Source organism: Salmo salar, chromosome ssa20, assembly GCF_905237065.1.
Source record: "Salmo salar chromosome ssa20, Ssal_v3.1, whole genome shotgun sequence".
In the NCBI taxonomy this organism is placed as follows: Eukaryota; Metazoa; Chordata; class Actinopteri; order Salmoniformes; family Salmonidae; genus Salmo; species Salmo salar.
In genome coordinates this window covers 79,775,058-79,787,583 of record NC_059461.1, presented here as the reverse complement: position 1 = coordinate 79,787,583, position 12,526 = coordinate 79,775,058, and the positions used below count along the sequence as shown (strand labels likewise).

The 12,526-nt window shown below is 49.1% G+C and overlaps 1 protein-coding gene across 1 annotated transcript; it reads right to left on the bottom strand.

Annotated features, from left to right (window-relative positions):
• Positions 1–9,233: 9,233 nt before the first annotated feature.
• LOC106581378 (olfactory receptor 4D1-like) lies at positions 9,234–10,307 on the bottom strand. The gene has a single exon (XM_045703408.1). The coding sequence runs from the start codon at positions 9,840–9,842 to the stop codon at positions 9,234–9,236; it is 609 nt and encodes a 202-aa protein (XP_045559364.1). The 5' UTR covers positions 9,843–10,307.
• Between the last annotated feature and the right edge of the window lie 2,219 nt (positions 10,308–12,526).

Below are 12,526 nucleotides of genomic sequence, written 5' to 3'. Positions count from 1 at the left end.
CTCACTGTCGGTGGACTTTCTTACCGATCTTCCCCCGTCTCAGGGGAATACCACGGTTCTGGTAGTTGTGGATCGGTTTTCTAAGTCCTGCCGTCTCCACCCGTTGCCCGGTCTCCCTACGGCCCTACAGACTGCGGAGGCTCTATTCACCCATGTCTTCCGGCATTACGGGGTGCCGGAGGACATCGTCTCTGATCGGGGTCCCCAGTTCACGTCCCATGTATGGAGGGCGTTTATGGAGCGTCTGTGGGTCTCAGTTAGCTTGACCTCCGGTTATCACCCCGAGAGCAATGGGCAGGTGGAGAAAGTGAACCAGGAGGTGGGTAGGTTTCTGCGGTCGTACTGCCAGGACTGGCCAGGTGAGTGGTCGAGGTATTTACCCTGGGCTGAGGTGGCGCAAAATTCACTTCGCCACTCATCCACTAACATGTCGCCTTTCCAGTGTGTGTTAGGCTACCAGCCGGTCCTGGCACCACGGCATCAGAGTCAGACCGAGGCTCCTGAGGTGGAGGATTAGGTACAGCGCTCCAAGGACACCTGGAGAGCTGTGGAGGAATCCCTTAAACAAGCAGGAGAAAGGCAAAAGAGGAGCGCTGACCGCCTCCGCAGTGAGGCTCCCATATTCGCACCGGGAGACAGGGTCTGGCTCTCGACCCGAAACCTGCCCCTCCGCTTGCCCTGCCGGAAGCTGGGTCCGCAGCGTGTAGGGCCCTTCAAAGTCCTGAGGAGAATAGAAGAGGTGTGTTATAGATTAAAACTCCCTTCTTATTATCGTATTAACCCCTCGTTTCATGTGTCTCTCCTCAGGCCGGTGGTAGCTGGTCCCCTACAAGACGGTGAGATGCCGGAGGTCCCTCCGCCCCCTCTGGACATCGAGGGGGGCCCAGCACTCCATTCTGGACTCAAGACGCCAGGTGGGGGGCCTGCAGTACCTCGTTGACTGGGAGGGGTACGGTCCGGAGGAGAGGTGCTGGGTCCTAGTGGGGGACATACTGGATCCATCATTGTTAGTTGATTTCCATCGCCCTGTGCCTCGTCCTCCGGGTCGAACTCGAGGCCGGTGTCGGCGCGCGGCTCCGTCGGGAGGGGGGGGTACTGTCACGACTACTGCCGAGGGCGGTTCCTCTCCCTGTTTGGGTGGCGCTCGGCGGTCGTCGTCACCGGCCTACTAGCTGCCATCGATCCCTTTTTAGTTTTTCTGTTAGTTATTTCTTTATGAGTTACACCTGTTTCCCATTAGTAATTTGTTTTATTATTTAAGCCCGCCTCTCCACCTGTTCTGTGTGTGGGCTTGTTACGTGTCGTCACTTTGTATGTTTTGTGGTACATGTATTTTGGACTTCGGGGTTATTGTTTCACCCTGTTGTGTTTGGACATATTTCCTCGGTTTTCAGTACTTATTAAATTACATATTGTACCAAACATTTTCATGCTTCCTGTGCCTGACTCTACACCCACGAAGCCCAAAGTGTTACAGCATTGGAGACCAGGGATCAATCCCTGTGTTGTCCCACTTGCCTGTCTCCTCCTCTGTTGTTTCCACCTGTTTAAGTAAAGGCTAAATTTACATACATATATATACACTGCTCAAAAAAATAAAGGGAACACTTAAACAACACAATGTAACTCCAAGTCAATCACACTTCTGTGAAATCAAACTGTCCACTTAGGAAGCAACACTGATTGACAATAAATTTCACAAATTTCACAACAGGTGGAAATTATAGGCAATTAGCAAGACACCCCCAATAAAGGAGTGGTTCTTCAGGTGGTGACCACAGACCACTTCTCAGTTCCTATGCTTCCTGGCTGATGTTTTGGTCACTTTTGAATGCTGGCGGTGATTTCACTCTAGTGGTAGCATGAGACGGAGTCTACAACCCACACAAGTGGCTCAGGTAGTGCAGCTCATCCAGGATTGCACATCAATGCGAGCTGTGGCAAGAAGGTTTGCTGTGTCTGTCAGCGTAGAGTCCAGAGCATGGAGGCGCTACCAGGAGACAGGCCAGTACATCAGGAAACGTGGAGGAGGCCGTAGGAGGGCAACAACCCAGCAGCAGGACCGCTACCTCCGCCTTTGTGCAAGGAGGAGCAGGAGGAGCACTGCCAGAGCCCTGCAAAATGACCTCCAGCAGGCCACAAATGTGCATGTGTCTGCTCAAACGGTCAGAAACAGACTCCATGAGGGTGGTATGAGGGCCCGATGTCCACAGGTGGGGGTTGTGCTTACAGCCCAACACCGTGCAGGGCGTTTGGCATTTGCCAGAGAACACCAAGATTGGCAAATTCGCCACTGGCGCCCTGTGCTCTTCACAGATGAAAGCAGGTTCACACTGAGCACATGTGACAGACGTGACAGAGTCTGGAGATGCCGTGGAGAACGTTCTGCTGCCTGCAACATCCTCCAGCATGACCGGTTTGGCGGTGGGTCAGTCATGGTGTGGGGTGGCATTTCTTTGGGGGGCCGCACAGCCCTCCATGTGCTCGCCAGGGGTAGCCTGACTGCCATTAGGTACCGAGATGAGATCCTCAGACTCCTTGTGAGACCATATGCTGGTGTGGTTGGCCCTGGGTTCCTCCTAATGCAAGACAATGCTAGACCTCATGTGGCTGGAGTGTGTCAGCAGTTCCTGCAAGAGGAAGGCATTGATGCTATGGACTGGCCTACCCGTTCCCCAGACCTGAATCCAATTGAGCACATCTGGGACCTCATATCTCGCTCCATCTAACAACGCCACGTTGCACCACAGACTGTCTAGGAGTTGGCGGATGCTTTAGTCCAGGTCTGGGAGGAGATCCCTCAGGAGACCATCCGCCACCTCATCAGGAGCATGCCCAGGCATTGTAGGGAGGTCATACAGGCACGTGGAGGCCACACACACTACTGAGCCTCATTTTGACTTGTTTTATTAAGGACATTACATCAAAGTTGGATCAGCCTGTAGTGTGGTTTTCCACTTTAATTTTGAGTGTGACTCCAAATCCAGACCTCCATGGGTTGATACAAATACAAAGACTGGCTATCCATGATGCGGCCCACTTTTTGGAAGCAAACCACTCGATTTCGTCTCTGCTTTATATTGGCATCGAACATGTCACCCACCCTAGGAGAGGGGGTGACCTTGATCATTTATTGTTAAAACGAAAGGCTGCCTTGATCTTTAACTTAAAGACCCTTGCACCCTTCGGTCTCAACATAGACTTTGATCTTAAGCCATTCTTGTGATTATTGTGACTTTGTCATTGTAATTGTTTGTTAGCTTGTGTAGTCTAAAATGAATCTACGATCTTATGCTATTAATTTCTTCTTATGTATGCTGTTCTTTGTATGCCATTTTTAGATTTTTATATTTGAGAATTAACCAACAGCCTTCCCTGTAGCTCATTTGGTAGAGCATGGTGTTTGCAACACCTGGGTTCGATTCCCATGGGGGGCCAGCACAGAAAAAAATGTATGAAATGTATGCATTCACTACTGTAAGTTGCTCTGGATAAGAGCGTCTGTTAAATGACTAAAATGTAAATGCTGATAAATTGGATTTCCATTGAGTATTTTTGTTGTCAGCACATTCAACTATGTAAAGAAAAAAGTATTTAATAAGATTATTTCATTCATTCAGATCTAGGATGTGTTATTTTAGTGTTCCCTTTATTTTTTTGAGCAGTGTATATATATACCATTTTTATTCATTGATGTCAATTTATGTGATTGTGTTTACCTGAAGTTACCTGACTTACCACAAAAACAAATATTTAACATTTAATATGTTTAATTAGCAAATACAATTTCCTCCATATACAGTATTTTAATTTTTACATTGGTTTTGTGTTTGAAAACTGTCGGCTGGAATACCACTTTTCTCATAAAATATCAAAAACATTATGTGAATATTTTTTTCAATTTGTAAACCACACTTTCCACCACTCTTTTCCTGACACATTCATTCTCAGTTTGGTTTTGTATTTGCATCCTTTGTAGTACTTTTTATGTAGTTGATTCAACCTGTATGGCACTGAAATTAATCTGTCCTCTGATGAAGGGTGCTACGCAAAATGATCTTCAACCAATCAGCAGAAGCCATGTGGGCTAAACCCGCCCATAGTTTCTGAGAGGATGCTGATCAAGTGCCTCGACTGGAGAATTTCCAGACTGAATCAGTGAAGTGAAACAATAGTGGAACAGAGCGATATTCAGTGTGTAGACACATTTTCACAGATCAATTAAAGTCTAATTTCAAGATGAGTCCATGTCTCACGCCATCTGTGGTGTTGATCGATCTTTATACTGTAATCCCGATGAAATAGGAAAGATAGGCACCAAATAATATGAAATTAGGTGGTGCCTATGCATCTTAAAATGTGGAGTCATTCTTCAACACAGACTGTTATAACCATGATCAAAGATATCACAGGATGGCCTTCGTCATAGGAGTCATCAAATTGCTTTAAATGTCTCTCATAGTTTGATGTCTTAGGGAAGGTCTCATACTTCTCGTGTCCTCTCTCCTCTCTCCTCGTCTCCTTCTCAAAACCCATTGGAGGAGAAGGTCCGAAGGGAAGGGACCTCTGGCTTTCACATCCAATGGATTTTGAGAAGGAGACGAGGAGAGAGAACAACAGGAGTAGGCAATTGAGATCTTCCCATTGACAGCATGATTTACCTTTTGTTGTGAAACCTTGACAAGCCTGAAACGTCCTTACTAGTTTATTCAAAAGATGATCTTCTACTTACATTGTCTGTTGTTCGTTGCCCCATACCGTTTTTTAAGTGTATTTGTAGGGTTATTTAGTTTGTTCCAGCTAAATCAGTCACTGATTAACATTAGCTTCATAGGGCCCAAAATGAATGGAACCCAACAATGGTTGTTATATCATTTACCATGTCCGTTTCAAAGCAAGTGAGTGATTTCTTGACACCCCGGGGTGTTCTAAATGGCTTATTGGTTTTGGTTATCCATTGGTCCAATTCAGATTCCTTGATTTAAAAAAGGGGGATCCACAAATTATTTATGCTACAAAAAACCTACTGTACACCTTCCAAAAACAGAAATGACTGACTTGTTATACTCTGGTGCCATTGTATAGACCATTTTTGGTCTTTCTGTCACTGATAGGCCTACCTTCTCACAGGGACAAAGTACAGGCATAACAATTATACAATACAACTTAATTATCCATGTACAGTGGACAACTGACGTGTCTTTTGCTATTGTTACAATCAAATGTACTGTATTAATTCTACGAGCTGCACACACACACACACACACACACACACACACACACACACACACACACACACACACACACACACACATACACAAGAACACACACACACACACACACACACACACACACACACACACACACACACACACACACACACACACACACACACACACACACACACACACACACACACACACACACACACACACACACACACACAGACACACACACACCCATAACCGATCTTAACCCATTACACATTTTAACCTAAAAAAAAAGAAGATGTTGTCATTGTCTTGCACAAAAAGACGGAACACAACTCTAATTTTCTTTGACTGATTTACAAAGGAGCATTTCTTTATTTTATTGGGAAGGCCTTAAAAACTGTCTAAAGCCCATGCCGTGTATTATACAGATTCATGTACAGTATTTATTCTCATTTAACTGAAGATACCTTTCGTTTGTAGAAACCCAGAACATTTTGCCGAATTTCTTTCGTTTTTAGACCATATATGAGGGGATTGAGAATGGGAGGGAACACCATAACTGATACTCCAAAAGCCCTCCTCAAGGAAGGGGCTGCTTGCTCGAATCGATGAGCTATCAGGCTAAAGCAGGCGTTGAACTCTAAGAATAAGAACACTACAAGATGTGTACCACATGTCTGAATGGCCTTGCTCCGGGCATCAGACGACTTATTCATGACACAGGTGAGCAGGATCTTGATATAGGTAAATATAACCACTATCAACGATACACCCTGAAAGACATGTCACGTCCTGACCAGCAGATGGAGCTAGTGTTTTAGTTTTGGGGTCAGGACGTGGCATGTTTGTATTGGTTAAATGTTGGGTGGATGATTGGGACTTCCAATTGAAGGCAGGTGTGTATAGTTGCCTTTGATTGGAAGTCCTATATAGGTGTGTGTGTTTTTCTTTGGGGTTGTGGGTGGTTGTTTTTTGCACTGCGTTTCTAGCCTGCAGAACTATAGCTGTTGTCACTTTGTTTGAATTGTTAAGTGGATGCTCTACTCCTTTATTTTAATTAAAGATGAGTATTCACATACCTGCTGCGCCTTGGTCCATTTCTACAGAAGACAGCCGTTACAGAACCACCCACCAAAGGACCAAGCAGCAGAAGAGGAGGAAGCCACAGGAGAGAAAAAGGGAGGAATGGACATGGGAGGACGTCCTGGACGGCAAGGGAGCCTACACCTGGGAAGAGATCCTGGCCGGAAGGGATCGCCTCCCATGGGAACAGGTGGAGGCACTCAGGAGAGTGGAGGCAGCTGGACAGAGGAACCATCGGGAACGTTACGCTGGAACACGGTTGGCTAGGAAACCCGAGAGGCAGCCCCAAGATTTTTTTTGGGGGGGCACACGGGTAGCTTGGCCAGGCCAGGGAGGAGCAGTAAGCCAGCTACCCGTGACTACAGGGAGGTGCGTACGAGGTGGAGGGCGCCATGTTACGCTGAGGTATGCACCATCTCGCCTATACGGACGCACAGCCCAGTTCGCCCAGTACCAGCGCCCCGCAGGTGCCAGGGCAAGGTGAGCATCGAGCCGGAAGGGGGGATGCCAACCCTACAATCAAGACCGCCAGCGCGCCCTTTCGGTCCGGTGTTTCCCGCCAGACGCACTAGCATGGAGGTGCGTGTCTCCAGGCTGGCACGTCCTATACCAGCCCCACGCATCAGGAGTCTAGTGTGTCAACCCAGCCTCGCCAGTCAACAGTCACCAGAGCTGCCCGCCAGTCAACAGTCGTCAGTGCTGCCCGCCAGTCAACCATCACCAGAGCTGCCCGCCAGTCAACATTCGTCAGAGCTGCCCGCCAGTCAACAGTCGTCAGAGCTGCCCGCCAGTCAACAGTCGTCAGAGCTGCCCGCCAGTCAACAGTCGTCAGAGCTGCCCGCCAGTCAACAGTCGTCAGAGCTGCCCGCCAGTCAACAGTCGTCAGAGCTGCCCGCCAGTCAACAGTTGCCAGAGAGGTCAGACTGCCCTGAACTGCCGGAGTGGCCAGACTGCCCTGAACTGCCGGAGTGGCCAGACTGCCCTGAACTGCCGGAGTGGCCAGACTGCCATGAACTGCCGGAGTGGCCAGACTGCCCTGAACTGCCGGAGTGGCCAGACTGCCCTGAACTGCCAGAGTGGCCAGACTGCCCTGAACTGCCAGAGTGGCCAGACTGCCCTGAACTGCCAGAGTGGCCAGACTGCCCTGAACTGCCAGAGTGGCCAGACTGCCCTGAACTGCCAGGGTGGCCAGACTGCCCTGAACTGCCAGGGTGGCCAGACTGCCCTGAACTGCCAGGGTGGCCAGACTGCCCTGAACTGCCAGGGTGGCCAGACTGCCCTGAACTGCCAGGGTGGCCAGACTGCCCTGAACTGCCAGAGTTGCCAGACTGCCCTGAACTGCCAGGGTGGCCAGACTGCCCTGAACTGCCAGGGTGGCCAGACTGCCCTGAACTGCCAGGGTGGCCAGACTGCCCTGAACTGCCAGGGTGGCCAGACTGCCCGGTTCTGCCAGAGGTGCCCGCCTGCCCGGATCTGCCAGGGTGCCCTGCCTGTCAGGACCGGCCAGAGTGGCCCTCCTGTCCTCCGGCCCAGCCCGAGTGGCCCTCCTGTCCTCCGGCCCAGCCCGAGGGGCCCTCCTGCCCTCCGGCTCAGCCCGAGGGGCCCTCCTGCCCTCCGGCCCAGCCCGAGGGGCCCTCCTGCTCTCCGGCCCAGCCCGAGGGGCCCTCCTGCTCTCCGGCCCAGCCCGAGGGGCCCTCCTGCTCTCCGGCCCAGCCCGAGGGGCCCTCCTGCTCTCCGGCCCAGGCCGAGGGGCCCACCTGCTCTCCGGCCTAGCCCGAGGGGCCCTCCTGCTCTCCGGCCCAGACCGAGGGGCCCTCCTGCTCTCCGGCCCAGCCCGAGGGGCCCTCCTGCTCTCCGGCCCAGCCCGAGGGGCCCTCCTGCCCTCCGGCCCAGCCCGAGGGGCCCTCCTGCCCTCCGGCCCAGCCCGAGTGGCCCTCCTGCCCTCCGGCCCAGCCCGAGGGGCCCTCCTGCTCTCCGGCCCAGACCGAGGGGCCCTCCTGCTCTCCGGCCCAGCCCGAGGGGCCCTCCTGCTCTCCGGCCCAGCCCGAGGGGCCCTCCTGCCCTCCGGCCCAGCCCGAGGGGCCCTCCTGCCCTCCGGCCCAGCCCGAGTGGCCCTCCTGCCCTCCGGTCCAGCCCGAGTGGCCCTCCTGCCCTCCGGTCCAGCCCGAGTGGCCCTCCTGTCCCCCGGCCCAGCCCGAGTGGCCCTCCTGTCCCCCGGCCCAGCCAGAGTGGCCGTCCTGTCCCCCGGCCCAGCCCGAGGGGCCCTCCTGTCCCCCGGTCCAGCCCGAGGGGTCCTCCTGTCCTCCGGCCCAGCACGAGTGGTCCGTCTGCCAGGGTCAGCCCAAGTGGCCCATCTGCCCGGCGCAGTTAGCAGCGCCACCGAAGTGGGCTACGCCGACGGTGGAGCAAGGTCCACGCCCTGCACCTGAGCCACCTCCTGGATAGGTGGGTTGGGGAGGGAGGGTGTAGCACAGTGCCGTCGGTGACGGCAGCCACCCTCCCTTACCTCCCTTATTGTTTTAGGGTTATTGTTTATGGGTTTTGTGTTGGGTTTTTTTTGTTGGTAGGTGCATTCCGGGGTCTGCACCTTGAGGGGGGGGGTACTGTCACATCCTGACCAGCAGATGGAGCTAGTGTTTTAGTTTTGGGGTCAGGACGTGGCATGTTTGTATTGGTTAAATGTTGGGTGGATGATTGGGACTTCCAATTGAAGGCAGCTGTGTATAGTTGCCTTTGATTGGAAGTCCTATATAGGTGTGTGTGTTTTTCTTTGGGGTTGTGGGTGGTTGTTTTTTGCACTGCGTTTCTAGCCTGCAGAACTATAGCTGTTGTCACTTTGTTTGAATTGTTAAGTGGATGCTCTACTCCTTTATTTTAATTAAAGATGAGTATTCACATACCTGCTGCGCCTTGGTCCATTTCTACAGAAGACAGCCGTTACAAGACAGCTGTTATCAACAACCCATAGTAGTTGTTTATACGTGTGTCATCACAAATGAGCCTCACTAATGATGGATTGTTACAATAAATATCCACTATTGTTGTTCTGCAGATCTTGAAGCGAGTGACCAGAGCCAGCAGAACCACAATCAGGGTAATGACCAAAAGCCACATGAAAATGATGATTTTCATCAAGTTACTGGAACTCATGATAGAGTTATACCTCAGTGGACAGCAGATTGCGATATACCTGTCATAAGCCATGCTAGTCAGGATAGTTAAGGAGCCAGCTCCATACAGGTGGACGAGCAGAGCTTGGAGGTAGCATGCAGGGTAGGAGATGGACCTGTTCTGAGCCAGGATGCTAACCAACAGCTGAGGGATGAAGGCTGTAGCACCAATCAAATCATTGATAGGCATGTTGAAGAGTAGGATAAACATGGGTTTATGCAGCTTTCTGTCCAGGGCTATGGTGGATAAAACCGTCACGTTGCAAAACACAATGAAACAGTACGTAAGGGTTCCAAAATGAAACGCTGGGTAAACACCTGATGGAGCTATGGCCAGTGATTCCATGCTCAACATGTATGTAGAGTTTGTATACATAACTACTGTAGAATGATTTTGTAATTGCCTTCTGGAAAGCAGCCCACCTGAAATAATACAAAAATAGTCATATAGTCTTCAGCACATATGTTTGTCCAATGAATGTACTGAATTAAAAGAGCACACTGTTGCCTACTGCAATGATCATGATGTTGTTGTGACTACAACAAATATGACAGAAAGAACTCATCTCTACAACTAAAATGAACAAAACAAAAATCAAAATAATACATATATACATATATAGATATATATATTTTGCAACTGTTAAACATAACACACATTTTTCTTTGCCTAATGGAAACACATGAATTACATCTACCGTACTTATGTGATAATGCCCGAGATCCCTGGAATAACCTTTTAACCATTCAACTTTCAGGATTAGACCCACCCGTTGTATAATAATTAAAGCATGCCTACTTCTCTCTTCCTGGATGTCAGTCCACGACCAGAGCTGGAGGCTACCTTCAGTTGTGACAGACCCCTGACAGGCCCTTTTATTGCCTCATTACCAGTAAAGGACAGCCCTTTAGTGTCCTAGAGGTCTGTGTCCTAGCTGATGTAACCTAGGAACCTCCTGACATATATGTTGCTGTGTAGTCTACTTAATGATTAACATTTTAAAAACAACTTTTGCAATATTATCATCTCCTTATATTAACATGTAAATCATTGGTGACTGAATTGATGTAGCAATATTGTTCAGAGTTCTCCCATTGTTTTGCATTAAATTATGCTAACACTAAATTGTGATCAGGTAAGCGAAGCCAAGTTTTCAGTTACTGACTCTCATCCGTCGTGCATATATTGCCAGTTATCTGTCAATATGTAACTTGGGTGAACAATCACTTTATAACAGCCCAATGTGTACTATGGAGCCAGTGAACTATCCCTTTACAACAGCCCAATGTGTATGACGCCAAGTGTATTTTTGTGTGTATTTTTGTAAATAGCTGCTTGTGCACGATATCTAAGGAAGTCTCCAGGTTATGCTCGCCTGAGGTAGAGTATCTCATGATAAGCTGTAGACCACACTATCTACAGTGAGGGAAAAAAGTATTTGATCCCCTGCTGATTTTGTACGTTTGCCCACTGACAAAGAAATTATCAGTCTGCAATTTGAATGGTAGGTTTATTTGAAGAGACAGTGAGAGACAGAATAATAACAACAAAAATCCAGAAAAACACATGTCAAAAATGTTATAAATTGATTTGCATTTTAATGAGGGAAATAAGTATTTGACCCCCTCTCAATCAGAAAGATTTCTGGCTCTCAGGTGTCTGTTATAAAGGTAACAAACTGAGATTAGGAGCACACTCTTAAAGGGAGTGCTCCTAATCTCAGTTTGTGACCTGTATAAAAGACACCTGTCCACAGAAGCAATCAATCAATCAGATTCCAAACTCTCCACCATGGCCAAGACCAAAGAGCTCTCAAAGGATGTCAGGGACAAGATTGTAGACCTACACAAGGCTGGAATGGGCTACAAGACCATCGCCAAGCAGCTTGGGAGAAGGTGACAACCTTTGGTGCGATTATTGCAAATGGAAGAAACACAAAAGACCTGTCAATCTCCCTCGGCCTATGGCTCCGTGCAAGATCTCACCTCGTGGAGTTGCAATGATCATGAGAACGGTGAGGAATCAGCCCATAACTACACGGGAGGATCTTGTCAATGATCTCAATGCAGCTGGGACCATAGTCACCAAGAAAACAATTGGTAACACACTACGCCGCGAAGGACTGAAATCCTGCAGCGCCCGCAAGGTCCCCCTGCTCAAGAAAGCACATATACATGCCTGTCTGAAGTTTGCCAATGAACATCTGAATGATTCAGAGGACAACTGGGTGAAAGTGTTGTGGTCAGATGAGACCAAAATGGAGCTCTTTGGCATCAACTCAACTCGCCGTGTTTGGAGGAGGAGTAATGCTGCCTATGACCCCAGGAACACCATCCCCACCGTCAAACATGGAGGTGGAAACATTATGCTTTGGGGGTGTTTTTCTGCTAAGGGGACAGGACAACTTCACCGCATCAAAGGGAATATGGACGGGGCCATGTACCGTCAAATCTTGGTTGAGAACCTCCTTCCCTCAGCTAGGGCATTGAAAATGGGTCGTGGATGGGTATTCCAGCATGACAATGACCCAAAACACACGGCCAAGGCAACAAAGGAGTGGCACAAGAAGAAGCACATTAAGGTCCTGGAGTGGCCTAGCCAGTCTCCAGACCTTAGTACCATAGAAAATCTGTGGCGGCAGCTGAAGGGTCGAGTTGCCAAACGTCAGCCTCGAAACTTTAATGACTTGGAAAAGATCTGCAAAGAGGAGTGGGATAAAATCCCTCCTGAGATGTGGGCAAACCTAGTAGCCAACTATAAGAAACATCTGACCTCTGTGATTGCCAACAAGGGTTTTGCCACCAAGTACGAAGTCATGTTTTGCAGAGGGGTTATATACTTATTTCCCTCATTAAAATGCAAATCATTTTATAACATTTTTGACATGCGTTTATCAGGATTTTTTTGTTGTTATTCTGTCTCTCACTGTTCAAATAAACCTACAATTAGAATTATAGACTGATCATTTCTTTGTCAGTGGGCAAACGTACAAAATCTGCAGGGGATCAAATACTTTTTTCCCTCACTGTCCTTAGAGAGTTTTTATCTGTATTTTTTGT